General features: G+C 48.9%; 1 protein-coding gene across 4 annotated transcripts in view; it reads right to left on the bottom strand.

Annotated features, from left to right (window-relative positions):
• The window catches only part of HDX (highly divergent homeobox), a 60,063-nt gene that overhangs the window by 38,110 nt on the left and 3,908 nt on the right, over positions 1-18,045 (bottom strand). For 2 of the 4 annotated variants that reach the window (XM_083160374.1, XM_083160376.1), the window contains exons 2-4: positions 15,314-15,423; positions 9,412-9,558; positions 7,346-8,446 (exon numbers count right to left, since the gene is read on the bottom strand). In XM_083160374.1, coding sequence (XP_083016500.1) covers positions 7,346-8,446; positions 9,412-9,558; positions 15,314-15,382 — 1,317 coding nt within the window. In that variant the 5' untranslated portion in view covers positions 15,383-15,423. Of the gene's footprint in view, positions 1-7,345; positions 8,447-9,411; positions 9,559-15,313; positions 15,424-16,018; positions 16,229-18,045 lie in introns of those variants that run through there. The other 2 variants (XM_083160375.1, XM_083160377.1) reach the window with 2 other exon arrangements.

Raw genomic sequence — 18,045 nt, 5'->3', positions numbered from 1 at the left:
AGAGCAATAACATTATAAACCAGATCCCAACGCTGTGAGCGCAGAGCAATATTATAAACCAGATCCTAACAATGGCCCTTATTCTGGTCGGTGCGGATATATCCGCGTGCGTTCGGCCCGCCGATGTTTTGTGTCTGCGCATGTGCAGAGGCGTCTCTGCGCATGTGCGAGCGGGGCGTACGGCCAAATCCCGCATGATATGTGAACACTCCGAACAGGGGGTGGAGAGGGGCGTGAAGGGCTATTTGGGCTCATTATCATATGCATACGCCCCGCGTTTCATGGGCGTTCCCATGCAAACGCTGGGCGTACGTATGGTAATGCGGCCGTGACGCACGTGTAGGGGGCGGACATATGACATCGCCGGATGTCAGCTGCCCGCCCAGATCCCTGCTTTTGCACGGAAAAATGTCCGTGTGGTCTGAGGTTGCGGGTGGAGCACTCGGTCCTGCATTCGATGGTCTGCGACCATCGAATGATGGGGAAGGTTCCCTTAGATGGAGGAGGCGTATTCCGTGAAAAATACACGTGCGGTCCGTTCGGCCAGCTTCTTACCGCGTACGGACGGAGTTGGCGATCCGTATGGAAGGCGGGGTTTCGCACGCACGGTCCTGGCCGCATAATCGGATCCGGCCGCACCAATCAGAATAAGGGCCTATGTGAGCGCAGAGCAGTAACATTATAAACCAGATCCTAACGCTGTGAGTGCAGAGCAGTAACATTATAAACCAGATCCTAATGCTGTGAGCGCAGAGCAGTAACATTATAAACCAGATCCTAACGCTGTGAGCGCAGAGCAGTAACATTATAAACCAGATCCCAACGCTGTGAGCGCAGAGCAGTAACATTATACTCCAGATCCCAACGCTGTGAGCGCAGAGCAGTAACATTATAAACCAGATCCCAATGCTGTGAGCGCAGAGCAGTAACATTATACACCAGATCCTAACGCTGTGAGCGCAGAGCAGTAACATTATACACCAGATCCTAACGCTGTGAGCGCAGAGCAGTAACATTATAAACCAGATCCCAACGCTGTGAGCGCAGAGCAATAACATTATACACCAGATCCTAACGCTGTGAGCGCAGCTCGGCTGCTTCCCAGCTGTAACGGCCCGCGATGGTTCTGACTCATCGCGGACCTTCCTCCGAGGCCGTGGATCCCTGAATAAGCCCATCTCTGTACCTGGGAAGGCTGTCTTACTGTCCGGTGAGATTAATGACCAGCTCACCCACCAGTGGCCCTGTAATGTCTCTGGAACACAGGGTCTATTACTAAGCCATAACCCGCAGTTTTTCCTTGGCAGGGGTTCCATGAGAAGTCCTTTGTATAGCCGTGCCCCTCTGTCCCACACATCTCCTCCCAGCTGTAGTAGGGAGTGTGAACATTGGGGACCTCAGAGCACTAGCACCTTCTAGCTCTGTCCTGCACGGAACCACTGAAGGTCTGGACGCTGAGGACACAGATGAGGCTCTGTCTGTGCTTTCCATGACTGCATCCTCCAAGGCACATTGCGGTGCAAGGAACTTATGTCCTCAGATATACCGCCTGTAATTCTCTAGCATGTGACCTGACTAGGACGCCACAAACAGCAGGTTATACTGGAAGAGACCCTTTTGTGAAGTCTAGTGGTGTGTACACACGGTGAGATTCCTTTTGCTACTCGACTTGCTATGCAATATTTGTACTTGTTTCCTAGCATGGCGCCCAGATTTTCTACGTATGGCAACGTAGGGAAATCGCATCGCATGGGCCATAATAGCGGCATGCAATTTTTTTTTATTTCACTATATCGCATTGCATGTCCCGCAAAATCGCATGCGATTTTATAGGGTGTGCGATGCCATGACATTAGGTATACAATAATATGATTGTATGTCCCAAAAATAGATTTAACGCACCCCCCCACTATCCGGTGACGGAACGCGTCCTCCGAATTTTTACCCACTATCAACGTCGGCGTGGAGCTGATTTTATATAGTGTGGTTTAGATAGTGTGTGTGTGTGTGTGTGGAGGGGGGGGGTGCGTTAAACCTATTTTTGGGACATACTATCATATCATTGTATACCTAATGTCATGGCATCACACCCTATGGGCACACCCTATAAAGTCACATGCGATTAAAAATCACGGCCGATGCGATGGCCGGGGCTGAGAGAGCAGTGAATAAATTACATGGGAAAATCGCTTTGCACGGCACTAAAATGGCCCATGCGATTTCACTACGCAGAATAGCCCACTAAGCAAATAGCTTAGTGGGCGCCGTGCTAGGAAACCAGTACCGCAATCTTTGCTAACTCATGTGCTACTTACATACAATTCATGCTATCTGCATTAGATACGCAGATTTGCACTATATAGTCATTGCTGCCCTGTCTATCTGGCTTTTGATTTGTGCTGTCCCAGGAGCGCGCATCGGGACCACAAGGTAAAAACCCTGTGCGATCTGCATGCGATCCCAATGCGATTTTGGCTATATAGTAAAAATCTCATGCTGGATTGTACCGTGTGTACACACCATAAGGTACCTGCGATACCAAGATTTATCTCATTATTTTATAACTATTGTCTCTAGATATCAAATCTGGAAATGGTATTTACATAAGGGCCGTTTCTAGAGGCGGACAAGCCGTGCAGCAGCCCGGGGCGCCGCACGGCTTGTCCGCCTCTGAAACAGCCAGGGCGCCCGGCAGTCTCCCCCCCAACACCCCGTAGCCGCCGCCGCCGCCGTCTCCCCGGCCGGCCCGACTACACGCTGGAGAGGGGAGGGGAACGCATAGTGCGTCTCTCCGTCCCCTCGCTCAAGTCACTGGGCTGCCGCTGTCAGCCAATCAGAGCTCGGGCGCGAGATATGAATGGCTGACGGCTCAGCTCAGGTACAGACACTGAAGGGGAAGGAGAGAGGCACGATGCGCTCCCCTCCCCTCGGAAGCAGCATAGACAAAGTGAGTTTGGCACTGTGGGGGCATATATTTGTGGCACTGTCCGGGCATATGTGTGGCACTGTGGGGGCATATATTTGTGGCACTGTGGGGGCATATGTGTGGCACTGTGGGGGCATATATTTGTGGCACTGTGGGGGCATATATTTGTGGCACTGTGGGGGCATATATTTGTGGCACTGTGGTGGCATATATTTGTGGCACTGTGGGGGCATATATTTGTGGCACTGTGGGGGCATATATTTGTGGCACTGTGGGGGCATATATTTGTGGCACTGTGGGGGCATATATTTGTGGCACTGTGGGGGCATATATTTGTGGCACTGTGGGGGGCATATATTTCTGGCACTGTGGGGGGCATATATTTCTGGCACTGTGGGCATATGTGTGGCACTGGGGGCATGTGTGGCACTGTGGGGGCATATATTTCTGTCACTGGGGGCATATGTGTGGCACTGTGGGGGCATATGTGTAGCACTGGGGGCATATATTTGTGGTACTGTGGGGGCATATGTGTAGCACTGTGGGGGCATATATTTGTGTCACTGAGGGGGCATATGTGTGGCACTGTGGGGGCATATATTTGTGGCACTGTGGGGGCATATATTTGTGGCACTGTGGTGGCATATATTTGTGGCACTGTGGGGGCATATATTTGTGGCACTGTGGGGGCATATATTTGTGGCACTGTGGGGGCATATATTTGTGGCACTGTGGGGGCATATATTTGTGGCACTGTGGGGGGCATATATTTCTGGCACTGTGGGGGGCATATATTTCTGGCACTGTGGGCATATGTGTGGCACTGGGGGCATGTGTGGCACTGTGGGGGCATATATTTCTGTCACTGGGGGCATATGTGTGGCACTGTGGGGGCATATGTGTAGCACTGGGGGCATATATTTGTGGTACTGTGGGGGCATATGTGTAGCACTGTGGGGGCATATATTTGTGTCACTGAGGGGGCATATGTGTGGCACTGTGGGGGCATATATTTGTGGCACTGTGGGGGCATATATTTGTGGCACTGTGGGGGCATATATTTGTGGCACTGTGGGGGCATATATTTGTGTCACTGAGGGGGCATATGTGTGGCACTGTGAGGGCATATATTTGTGGCACTGTGGGGGCATATATTTGTGGCACTGTGGGGGCATATATTTGTGTCACTGAGGGGGCATATATGTGTGGCACTGAGGGGGCATATATTTGTGGCACTGTGGGGGCATATATTTGTGTCACTGAGGGGGCATATGTGTAGCACTGTGGGGGCATATATTTGTGGCACTGTGGGGGCATATATTTGTGTCACTGAGGGGGCATATGTGTGGCACTGTGGGGGCATATATTTGTGGCACTGTGGGGGCTTATATTTGTGGCACTGTGGGGGCATATATTTCTGTCACTGGGGGCATATGTGAGGCACTGTGGGGGCATATATTTGTGGCACTGTGGGGGCATATATTTGTGGCACTGTGGGGGCATATGTGTGGCACTGTGGGGGCATATTAGTAAACGGCATCAGTTGTGCGGCAGCGGCACATGGGGCATAATGTGTAATGGGCATTACGATGTGGGGAGTATTGTGTAATTGCCATCACAGTGTGGGGTCTAATGGGCATCTTGGTGTGCAGTGTAATGTGTAATCGTCATCACAGTGTACGGCGTAATGTGTAATTGGCATCACGGATAAATAGTGTATAATGATTTAAGTAGCCTGTCATTGTTTGGCCTTGATCTGTGAGGCGTACTAGGTCACTGTGTGTGGGCTTCAGCCCGCCAACTTAAGTGCGGGAGGACAATGACAATTCCTGCGGTAACCAATGTCTGGTCATGCAGGATGCAAAAGTGTGATATAAGGTAATTGTTTTCCTGCTAGACCACGCCTTACATTAAGCCACACCCCTTTTAAAATTAAGCCACACCCCCTATTTCAGAGCGCGCCTCCGGCGCGCGCAATTTCTATGATACCATGTTATGTATTGGGGGGGGGGGCGCATTTTTTTTTCTTCGCCCTAGGAGCTAAATTGTCTAGAAACGGCCCTGATTTACATTGATTTATAACCATCACAGAATCTTCCCTTTCGGTCAGGTTTGGCATCAGAAACATTCAGCTACCCGATTTGTTATGAGATTTTTTAACTTTCACCCAAGTTGAGTATTTTCCTGACTTTATATTGAGCAGCTTGTGTGCGAGGCTGAAGGCTTGTGGCAGAAGTAACCCTGAGCGGTCTCTGGTTCTGTGGTGGTGCCCTGCTCAGGAGTTCTGTCCTCTCGGACACTAATAAGGTATGTGATCCATTCACCTCTGGGTCAGGAGGAAGACTCTGAAGGGTAAAGGGAAATGAGCGTGTCACCGTACTACACCGGTGTTCTACACCGGTTCTGGCTTCATTTATCCCACCCCATCCTATCACCTCATTACCATGGTAGGGACCACAATTAGTCCTTATTCTGCCATTTCTCTTGCTCTAGGTTTTCTATCTCCTATTGGCATGACTGTTGCAATGTGTCCCAATGTCCATATTACCTTACTGATTACATTGTGGTTCCTCCCAGGTCTCGCATATATATATATATATATATATATATTCCTTTATTCTGGTTCACTCACAAAGGCAAATTCCTCCAAAAATGGACAAAACCATATGCACTGCAGGTGGGGCAGATGTAACTTGTGCAGAGAGAATTAGATTTGGGTGGGGTTTTACTTCAAAATGAGATCTATATTGCAGTGTAAAAATAAAGCAGCCAGTATTTACCCTGCACGGAAACAAAATAACTCACCCAAATCTAATTCTCTCTGCACACGTTACATCTGCCCCCCTGCAGTGCACATGGTTTTGTCCATTTGAGAAGGAATTTGCCTTTACAAGTGAACCAGAATAATGGCCTAAGATTGTCAAGGTGAGAACCCTATGGAAGCTGCAAATGCTCCCTGGGATACAGATGACCAGAGCAGGTAATAAATGCTGTCCAAGCTTTCACAGCTTAGTAAATCTGTCCCTCTCTCACCGGTCTCCCTTCACTCATCTATATCTCATCTCTGCTTCCCCTCTCCTCCTCATTACTCACTCCCATCTAATTCTCTATATGTCCCCCTGCCATATCTCAATAGCCCCCCCCACACACACACCTTTCACATGCCCCCCCCCCCTCATCTCTGTCCCTCTCTCATCTGTCTCCCTTCACTCATCTATATCTCATCTGTCCCCCCTCTCCTCATTACTCACTCCCATCAAATTCTCTATATCTCAATAACCCCCCCCCCACACACACACACACACCTCTTTCATGTGTTTTCCCCTCCCCTCATCTGTCTCCTTACAGCCATCTGTTTCTCTCAACTGTCCCCCATTCCATATTGATCCTTCTCATCGACCCCTTTAACTGCTTCTCACCTGCCCCCCAATCCCCCAACTACCTCTCATTGGTATTCCAACCCCCATTGGTCTTGGTCATCTGTGTCCCCTGACACACACTCTCATCTTTGTATCCCCTACCCCATCTCTGTCCCCCTCTTTTTTCTTTTCATTATATATGACTTGCTGATCTTGTGTTTATTTCATCTGGTTCCTTAAAGGTGTTGGGGGGGGGGGGGGGGGGGGGTAAAGACCTGTAAATCCATACAGAGGGGCAAGGGGGCAAACCTATTACCCCATGCACATCACAAACCCAGGTCAGACCAGGCTGAGATTCTATTTAGAGCTTTTTAGACCCGGGTGGTTCCCAGGTTATTCCTGGGTTGGAGCATTTTGTCACCCATGTTAAACAATGGTAATGTGATTTTTAGATGGACTTTTTTGGCTCAAGTTTAGGATGTTTCTCATGAAACAATAGGAGGGGGTCGGGGACGCTCTGAGCACAGACCAGGTCGTACATCCCGGGTCTGTAGCTTATAACTACACAACCACCTAGGTTTAACCCGGGTTACTGAGTAGTGGTGCTTTCACACTGCACGTTGACCTGGGCCCGTCCTGGGTTATTTATGCCATGTGAAAGGGGTATATGCAGCTTACACTGCTCCACCCTTCAGTACAAGTCAGCCTCATACCCGGCAGATGTACTAAGAATTGAACAGAGATAAAATAGCAGCCAATCAGCTCCTAACTGCCACGTTACAGGCTGTGTTTGAAAAATTACAGAAGCTGGTCAGTTGGTACTTTATCTCTCTCTACAAGGCTTAGTACATCTGGCCCCTGTCTCATCCCTGGCAGCCCCACAAGGTCTGCAATATATATCAGCTTGCAACTGCCATTTCAAATACTGTGCTAGATAAATGACATAAGCTGGTTGATTTGGGCAACTGTATTCCTCCTCCCTCCGAGGCAGATTACATCTCCCCGTGTCAGTCCCATTTCATCATGCAGTGGTCACCTGGTAGAACGTGGTCTCCCTTACCTGGTAGTTATTTGGGTTCTGTAACAGTCCGCCGGGCTGAGGGTTTATGTTGTAATGTCGATGCACATTGTTCCGGGAAGAATTGCCGCCGCTGTACTGCGTGCCGGCTGTGGGGTGAACTGAGGTATTAATTGGCATGTAATAATCACTGTTCTGATACACTGGGTTTTCCTGGGGCACGTCTCTGGCGTTGGCTGGGTGTATTTTGGCCCTTTCTGTCCGTACAGGAACCGGGGACAACGTGCACCTGTTATCTGCATGCGGGGAACTGTTACACTCCCTAAACCGGGAACTCAACTGGTTTTGAGCACCCATGGAAGCCAGTTCCTCCTCCCGAGCATATTCGTCATTTACGTCCCCCGTTTCCATAGCAATAGAAAAACAATTACTCTCCACTGTCCGCGGCCTCTCATCGAGCCCTAACCCGAAAGTCCTGGAAGAATGCTCGGGAGCAGCCAAAGAAAATACTTCCCGGATCTCCAGGTTCTTTAGGCCACAAGAAGATTCTCGATTCCGCTGCTGCCCAGCCAAAACGTGCGGGATGGGACTTACGCTGGGCTGCTCCGCTTTGTGCAACCGCTGAGCCGCAGGATGCTCCGCTACATTTTTCACAGGCCAAGACATTGTCTTCTGAGGAGCAGCCCTTTCTATCATCTGACCAGGGGAGCCAGCAAAGTTTTTCTTGGCATATAGTGAGTTCGGATTTGCTACAATTTGCTGCCGCGGTATTACCAGCGTTTTATCTTCCAGCTGCGGCAAGGAGTTTTTCACCGCAGGTGCCGCTCGCTGCACCGGAGTCTGAAGCTTGAGGTACTCGCTCTCATTCCTTACAACCAGTCTCTGCCCGGTGGGTTTCGGAGTGGTGGTCTGCGTTGTGGTCCCTTGTCTGGCCGTTACATTGCTTGGACTGTACACACAAGTCCTCATGAATTCACCACCAGAAGTCGTCCGGGGGGGCTGAGTGTGAGAGATATTTGGCACGTTTCTGGCCGTCCCTTCCGGGGGCCGGGATGGGGAACCGGAGACAGGACCTTGAAGCGGGGTGCCAGGCTCGGTGTAAATTTTACTGCTCATCTTCCTCCGTTTGTTGCCAACCCAGGTCTGTGGAGACAGAGGAGACAGGTTAGTTATGAGAGTTCTTGTAACTTCTTTACACATGGGCTGTTATTAGTGTCTGTAAAAGTGAGGATACAATAGCGACAGCAGAGGAAATTATAGAAATTAATAAGATTTATTGAATGGTACGGGCATGGCAAATCCAGAAATAGCAAAACCCAGTCGCTCCGGACACAATGTAGCATATTCCATGGTACCCGTGCCAATATACAGACCATTATACCTAGACAATATTGGAAGGGGGGAAAGCTCTGGGCTTATTTGGCCTCACCGGATGGGAAGTTTAGGGTTACAATCTGTTCTTAAAACCTCTTCCTCCTATGGTTCCTTTACAAACAACACAACCCACATCTCGAGAAAAAGTATTAGTTTGTGAAACATCAATCCAATTATACAGGAAGGTTGCGATGTGCATCGCTGCGGCATTACCACACCAGCAACGGTACCTGGACTCGCACCCTTCTCAGGTAAATCAGCCCGAATTCGCACTAACTTGCTCACCCGCGAGCTCTTTACATATATAAAATTGGATTGAACCCAATATCTTTTTCCCATGTATTATTTATTTTCATGGACTGTGAGAATAAAACATCTATTTATGTGAAGTCTTCCCTGGACCAATCAGCTGTTAGCAGTAGTATATGCTATATCGGAGCTTATTCTATTGTTGGAATGTAATTCGCAGCATTGACTCAGATCTGCTGCATAGACACTGAATATTGGTTTTATCCTGTTAAGTATTGGGGGGGGGGGGGGTGCTTGAACCCTCCATCGTAATATAGAAGAGTCTGGGAAAGGAGATTTCCGCATGCACAGATGAACGGTGTACGCTGGATTGTGGTGTAGCAGGCACATTGTTTGGTTCATCGATACATTGACGTTATCGGGCTTCCCTGTGCGCTCTAAGCAGCTGGCGGTAACAGAACAGCGCCGGATCCCTGGCTACTTACCCTGACTACACTGAAGTCTAATTTTGTTTCTTGAGCACACTGCAAAATAAGCTGAAAACAACTTTTACTCTGATTTGTCATGCCATTTTCATAATACTGCTGCAAAATTCTCTGCTGCTCCGCAGTAAAAACAGAACGAAGATTCATCTGCAAAAGTAGAAGACAATCTATTAATTAACAGCAAAACCATAGCGGGGGAAGCTTGTAATATTTCCAAAAATCTCCAGAAAAATAATGAGCAGAATATCCGTCACCCGCTATTGACTTAAACGCTGTGCTGCGCCTAATTGTGCTCAGCAGAGGGGACTCTGTGTGCTACAGTTTCATAGTCCTTTTATACAGTCTATGGGAGAACTTAGTCACCTGATCTCTTCTCTACCCTACTCTATTATTCCTTCCCGTATCGGACCATACCCTAATGCCGTCATACTCTGCCCGCAATGAGGTCACCTATTCTGCGCCACAAGACTATACCCCCCTCCACACTGTGGTAAAATTAACAGGAGTGCTCTGGTGAAGACGATGGAATTTTGGGATGTAAGTGAAGTCAAATAATGGCAACTGTACTGATGAGCTCTGCAAGCAGTATAAATCAGAGACGTGGTACATTCTTAGCACTTTTTATACATTCAATTATCAGTATTATACATTTGGTAAATAGAATGAACACAAAAGGTTTGGTGCCATTGGGGCAGATGTATTAAGCTTTAACAAGAGATAAATCCAGGGGTGATAAGGAGAGATAAACGTCCAGCCAATCACCTGCTAACTGCCATGTTACAGGCTGTGTTTGAAAAAAGTCAGGGTACTTGTTTCCTAGCACGGCCACAATCTTGTCCAACGTGTACCTTAAAGTTAAGGTACACGATGGACCCGATTTCCTTTGAAATCAGGTCCATTTTGCCGGCAAAGGCAAAATCGGGAGCATCGCGTCGGTCGCGGGCATTAACATGGCCCGCGACGCAACCGACGCCCGCGATTTTGCCATAGGCTTCAATGTTAAAATATTTTTAACATTGAAATCAGGAGCATCGCGTCGGTCTTGTGCCATTATAATAGCACAAGATGAGATGGACTTGATTAAGTCCATCTCACATAGGAAACAATGTGAAATGGGCCAATATGACCCATTTCACATTGTATATGGCCCCGTTATGGTTAAAAAGTTAACCAACCCCACGATTGACGCCAACCTGAAGCGTGGCGAGCGCAGCGGTGCGCGTCCTCCGACCTTTTCATACCCCTACTATCCACGTCGGCGTGGAGTTGAGAATATAAAGTGCGGCGAGCCACCGAGCCCGAAGCGTGGCGAGCGGACGCGTATACCTGTGAAGTTATATGCGTCCCCTCGCTGCGATCGCCACACTTTATACTATCCGACGTGGATAGTAGGGGTATGAAAAGGTCGGAGGACGTGTACCGCCGACCCTCGCGGACTCGCTGCGCTCGCCACGCTTCGGGTTGGCGTCAATCGTGGGGTGCCGTTGAAGGGATAAAATTGGGGGTCTGGGGACTACTTTACATTGAATCCAATGTAAAATAGGGTCCCAGGGGCCCTATTCACATTTGATTCAATGTAAAAAATCGGGTCGATTGCGTCGGTCGCATCGCTTGCGATGCGACCGACGCAATTTTTCCGACACGATCACCCCGATACAAATCAGTGTGGCCGTGCTAGGAAACAAGTACCAAAGTCAGTAAGGAGCTGATTGGCTGGACGTTTATTTCTCCTTATCACCCCTGCATTTATCTCTTGTTAAGGCTTAATACATCTGCCCCAATGTTACGTCCCACAGCATACATGTGGTGCAGAGGAACACAATAAAGAGGCACTTATGAAATGCTGCAGATTTTTATAAAACAATTGCTGCCGCCATCGGTAACCCACTTTCCTTTTGCTGGGGGGAAATATAGGGTAACCAACAGGAGCAAATAAAAAAGGGAACACAATATCCCCCCAAGTATCACACTGCGGCAGTTAATACCCTGTTACATCATACCTACCGACTTGGAGACATGAGAAACTGCAGCAGAGTAAGCCCCACCCCCGAGGTGCCCAAACTCCCCCCAGAAACTATACAGGTCACAGCGGTTGGGTGCAGTCTGACCCGGCCACTGGTCCCGGGTCAGCCACAGTTTAGCTTGGGTAGAGGACTGTAAGCTAGTTACTAGCACATACTCTACATTAGATGGGTAGGATCAGGACTATTGGTCGACATGGACAATATTTTGACACAAGCAAAAATACGAAGTGGCAATAGTTAACAGTTAAAGTCGACATGAGTTTTTCACACTTTACCCTCTAGAGTCCGATTGGAAATGGCAGCGTTACTCTGATTGGGGGTCTATGTGCTTAGAAAAGAAACTCACACCAAAAAGAGTGAAAAACTTGTGCAGACCATACGCAATTCCTGAGCCATGGAATGTAAGTCTGACCCTACCGGTCATCTGCGACAGAGACTGGCTGATCGTGACCGGAGCGGATGTCACACGCCCTCCCGGATACCGCCTGGGCATGCCTGTAGTTTTCCTGCCACCCCCATAATGCCCCCACAATGCCGGCTTCCGGTCAGTCGATTGCGAAGGTTTTGCGCTATTACTGTTACTATTTGTGCTTGCGCATTACAATCTGTACGCATAAGTAGTCATTCGATAATCAAATGGATTGTGAAGTCACACAAAAGCGTTCAACTCTGACTCGGGCATGTAAACGTACACGGAAATCTGCTGACACACACACACACACACTGGCTAACCTCCCGTTCCTGTTCTGCATTGTATTTACGCTGTGTACTTAATTGTTTTTTCTGTCCTCTTGCGCAGCGCTGTGTACACTTTGTGGTGTCTAACAAAACATTATAATAATTACATGTTACACGGAAGAACGAGAACCACACGTAATCCTCTTACAATGGCATCACGTGAGGAATTGCTAAAGAGACGACAAACGTGTGTTGGTGACAAACAGCCTCAGTCCATACTGCAGCCTCAGTCCATACTGCAGCCTCAGTCCATACTGCAGCCTCAGTCCATACTGCAGCCTCAGTCCATACTGCAGCCTCAGTCCATACTGCAGCCTCGGCCCTACTGCAGCCTCGGCCCATACTGCAGCCTCAGTCCATACTGCAGCCTCAGTCCATACTGCAGCCTCAGTCCATACTGCAGCCTCAGTCCATACTGCAGCCTCAGTCCATACTGCAGCCTCAGTCCATACTGCAGCCTCAGTCCTACTGCAGCCTCGGCCCTACTGCAGCCTCGGCCCTACTGCAGCCTCGGCCCTACTGCAGCCTCGGCCCATACTGCAGCCTCAGTCCTACTACGGCCTCAGTCCATACTGCAGCCTCAGCCCATACTGCAGCCTCGGCCCTACTGCAGCCTCGGCCCTACTACGGCGTTGATGCCGAGGCCGACTTACCGGCACCTGCTGGAAGTCTAACACTCTGATCGGACACATCGCACCACAAAATGCACACACGGAACTTCTAGGGTTCATTAGCAGACATAAGGGGTTATTCAGACCTGATCGCAGGGCTGCAAATTCACAGGCCTCGCAATAATCAAATGACTGTGCATGCATAAGGCTCGCATTACTCCTGGCCATCCTGCCATAACATACTGCTGGCTGTGAGCAAGCTGATTCACAGGAAGCCGCCGTTTCTGGGTGATAACCAAACGTTTTCTGGGAGTGTCAGGTTATACGCAGGCGTGGCCAGGTGTATGAGGGGAAGTCATGTGACGTCAGCTCCGCCCCTAATCCGCCTGATTCTATCACAGCCGCTGAGTAAGTCCTGGGCTACACACACACTGCACACACTGGGGAATCATTACATGGTGAGCGGCTGTTATCTGGGAGTGTCAGGAAATACGCAGGCGTGGCCAGGTGTGTGAGGGGAAGTCATGTGATGTCAGCTCCGCCCCTAATCCGCCTGATTCTATCACAGCTGCTGAGTAAGTCCTGGGCTACGCACACACTGCACACACTGGGGAATCATTACATGGTGAGCGGCTGTTATATGGGAGTGTCAGGGATAATGCAGGCGTGGCCAGGTGTGTGAGGGGAAGTCATGTGACATCAGCTCCGCCCCCCGATCAGCCTGATTCTATCACAGCCGCTGAGTAAGTCCTGGGTTACGCACAGACTGCACACACTGGGGAATCATTACATGGTGAGCGGCTGTTATCTGGGAGTGTCAGGTTATACACAGGCGTGGCCAGGTGTGTGAGGGGAAGTCATGTGATGTCAGCTCCGCCCCCGATCAGCCTGATTCTATCACAGCCGCTGAGTAAGTCCTGGGCTACGCACACACTGCACACACTGGGGAATCATTACATGGTGAGCGGCTGTTATCTGGGAGTGTCAGGTAATATGCAGGCGTGGATAGGTGTGTGAGGGTAAGTCATGTGACATCAGCTCCGCCCCCCGATCAGCCTGATTCTATCACAGCCGCTGAGTAAGTCCTGGGCTACGCACACACTGCACACACTGGGGAATCATTACATGGGGAGCGGCTGTTATCTGGGAGTGTCAGGGAATACGCAGGCGTGGCCAGGTGTGTGAGGGGAAGTCATGTGACATCAGCTCCGCCCCCGATCAGCCTGATTCTATCACAGCCGCTGAGTAAGTCCTGGGCTACGCACACACTGCACACACTGGGGAATCATTACATGGTGAGGGGCTGTTATCTGGGAGTGTCAGGTAATACGCAGGTGTGGCCAGATGTGTGAGGGGAAGTCATGTGATGTAAGCTTCGCCCCCGATCAGACTGATCCTATCACAGCCGCTGAGTAAGTCCTGGGCTACGCACACACTGCACACACTGGGGAATCATTACATGGTGAGCGGCTGTTATCTGGGAGTGTCAGGTAATACACAGGCGTGGCCAGGTGTGTGAGGGGAAGTCATGTGACATCAGCTCTGCCCCCGATCAGCCTGATTCTATCACAGCCGCTGAGTAAATCCTGGGCTACGCACACACTGCACACACTGGGGAATCATTACATGGTGAGCGGCTGTTATCTGGGAGTGTCAGGTAATACGCAGGCGTGGCCAGGTGTGTGAGGGGAAGTCATGTGACATCAGCTCCGCCCCCGATCAGCCTGATTCTATCGCAGCCGCTGAGTAAGTCCTGGGCTACGCACACACTGCACACACTGCACACACTGGGAATCATTACATGGTGAGCGGCTGTTATATGGGAGTGTCAGGTAATACGCAGGTGTGGCCAGGTGTGTGAGGGGAAGTCATATGACATCAGCTCCGCCCCCGATCAGCCTGATTCTATCACAGCCGCTGAGTAAATCCTGGGCTACGCACACACTGCACACACTGGGGAATCATTACATGGTGAGCGGCTGTTATCTGGGAGTGTCAGGGAATACGCAGGCGTGGCCAGGTGTGTGAGGGGAAGTCATGTGACGTCAGCTCCGTCCCCCATCAGCCTGATTCTATCACAGCCGCTGAGTAAATCCTGGGCTACGCACACACTGCACACACTGGGGAATCATTACATGGTGAGCGGCTGTTATCTGGGAGTGTCAGGTAATACGCAGGTGTGGCCAGGTGTGTGAGGGGGAAGTCATGTGACATCAGCTCCGCCCCCGATCAGACTGATTCTATCGCAGCCGCTGAGTAATTCTGGGCTACGCACACACTGCACACACTGGGAATCATTACATGATTTGCAGCTAATCACCGGTCTGTGATATTGTCACAAGCCGTGCACAGGACGGGATTACCAGATTGCAGGGCTCTGCTAATTAGCAGCCATACGATTAGGCAAGAGTGATAACTAGGAGCAGTCACTTTAATAAAAAAAAAGATAATATATGTACATATAGACGTTCGCTACAAGAGATGGACAAATGTGATTCTGCACATGTTAATAAGAGACGAGTTCCTCACCTCTTGCTGATATCCCTGGGAGCCGGTGGAGGTCACCTCCCCAACGTTGGGGTGCACAGTCCCCTCCATTCTGGAGTTGTAGCGGCTTCACTGGCAGAGTCTCCACAATCCTAACGCAGGAGAAACCATCGGTTATTTATGCTACTTTCAAGCAGGATGTATCCAACCGATCGAGCGGTCTCATGTACTAGGCCAGACTGAGGTGACCACAACCCATGGGGAATTCCTAGCATGCACCTGTAGTGCAGTGGTTCCCACACATTTCTGAATATTGAGACCCTAGAGAATCTTTTCTCTTTCTTCCCCCCATGGCGCCCTTTCTTATTGGCTAATTTTGAATTTGTGTTTTATACGTCATTGTTATGTAAAGTGCCGCTGTCCAAGGGACGAAATGCATTGACCTTCCAACAGCCCCAACTGTGCAGATTGCCTTCATCCTCGCTGCGCTGATCCCCACTGCTATCCATTTGCAGACAGCTGCGGGGGGAGAGTACGAAGCAAGCCGCTGCCATCACGTTCTGGGGACCATCTGTATCCTGCTGCCTACAGCATTTACCTGGCCCTGCAATGCTGATCTGGCCAGCGCACCTTACAGACAGCGCCGTACAGGTGGACTCTGCCCTCCGTATACAAACATCCAAGCCCCGCGCTGCACCAGGTTAACGTCCTCTCCTCACCGCATTGAGCAATTAGCGGACATCGTACCTCCCTGGACCAGGTGGCCCTCTCAGCTTCATTTGCAGGGTGCCCTTTTTTTATGTGTGGCACTGTGTGCCCTTACGCTCTCCACCACCACGCTGACATGCCGCTGAGGACTTTCGGTGTATGCCATCATGTGTAATGGGCATTATGGTGTGGCATAATGTGTAAGAGGCATTAGAGTGTGGTATAATGTGTAAGAGGCATTATGACAGAATATGTAATTGACATAGCAGAGTAGGACAATGTTTAGGGTGCCGGACAGTTTCCCGACAGTTGGGGTCCCAGCGGCCACCGGCTATTCTCCCTCGTGGGGGTCCACGACCCACATAGAGGAAGAATAGAAGATGTGGTGAGCGTAGCGAGCCTGCAAGGGCCTTTGTTGTGCTCACCCCGCTGTCTGAGTACGGCCAGTCGGGATCCTGACTGTCGGGACCATATACCATACCCAATGTTTAATGGGCGTAATCCTAGTGCAGTGTGCAATTTTTTATATTATATATTTGTTTTTAATGTAAATTTCTAATATGTAAAAAAATCCTAGAGTGAACATATATATATATACATACCTCCCAACTGTCACGATTACAGCGGGACAGTCCCGATTTTCAGGTCCTGTCTCGCTGTCCCACCCGCGTTAGGCATTGTCCCACTGCGGGGGGTGGTAGTTGGGAGACCCCCTAATCTAATAGAATAGAGGCTGTGCGCATGCGCACAGCGTCTATTCTCGTATGAAAATGAGGTTGTGGCTAATTAGCATAAGCCGCGCCCTCATTTGCGCCGCGCGAGTGTGCCTATTTCATCAGCACAGAAGTTGGGAGGTATGTATAATATATATATATATATATATATATATATATATATATATATATATATATATATATATATATATATATATATATATATATATATATATCACACATACATACATACTTTTGTTTTGCACCACTTTCTTATTAATAGTTAAATCTCGGCTGCCGGACTTACAAGAACCCCTGTTGGATGGGGGGAAAAGAGGATGTGGATAGCAGTTGTAAGTTGGCGCCCTTGCTCAGACCTTCAGTAATTGGTTCTATAGTAGCCTTTAGTTGAATTCAAAGTAAATAAAAGTAAAGCCCAAAATTTATAAACATTTATCAAAAAGTCTCTTATTTCATTCAGTAGAGGTGGTTATTCCAGACCATAAAAACTTCAATAGTGTATTTCAGATATTTTCAGATTAGCAAACAAACGTTTCCAACGCATTTCGTCCCTGCAAGGGACTTCATCAGGGGTTTGCAAATAGTTTTGACACAATTTCCACGACTCTTTCAAACGGGATGTACCCCAACAAGACGTTAGAACAACAGTCTATATATATAGACTTTTATCACAAAAGCTATTGTGTGTATAAATTCTAATACAGAATTGTTTTATTACTTGATTTGGTCTCAAAGCTTCAGGGTCCTGATACATTATTTCTTTATTGTATCATTATATACATCACATATTATTATATGCTACTGTGTTACATTTGCAGTAAAATCATACTATAGAAGTTTCTCTTTGAACAACATACGGTTAAAGTGCTATTATATTTCAATAATTATTTTGACCCCAGACACAGTAAGTTAAATATTCTTTTTGTTTATTCTGAAGCTACTGAGAGCGTGGGACCAGACTCTATAGCGAGAAGCCGCAGGGTAAATAACTATTACATAAATCTGTGCGTATACTAGTAACCTATGTATTTCTTGTGCCAGGAGAGGCGGTGCAGGCATCTTCTTGTGTCTGTAGGTCATTGTTAGGCTCAGTTTTGTGACAAGGGACAGGATTCGCTTCTGTTTGTGCACATAAGTTATGATTGGAAGCCACCAGCACTGGCAGAGCTGACCTGCCCATTAGGCATGTGAGACATGTGCCTAGGGGTGGCACATATTTGGGGGTGGCACTTGGAAGCCTGTGATAGTACTATCAGCCTGAAATGTACCAATAACTGCAAAATATCCTCTGTACTGTACCATATTCCATCTTGTATAGAGTATACATGGATG

This window comes from Crinia signifera, chromosome 9 (genome assembly GCF_055691185.1).
Source record: "Crinia signifera chromosome 9, ASM5569118v1, whole genome shotgun sequence".
Classification (NCBI taxonomy): Eukaryota; Metazoa; Chordata; class Amphibia; order Anura; family Myobatrachidae; genus Crinia; species Crinia signifera.
This window is presented reverse-complemented; position numbering and strand designations above follow the sequence as displayed.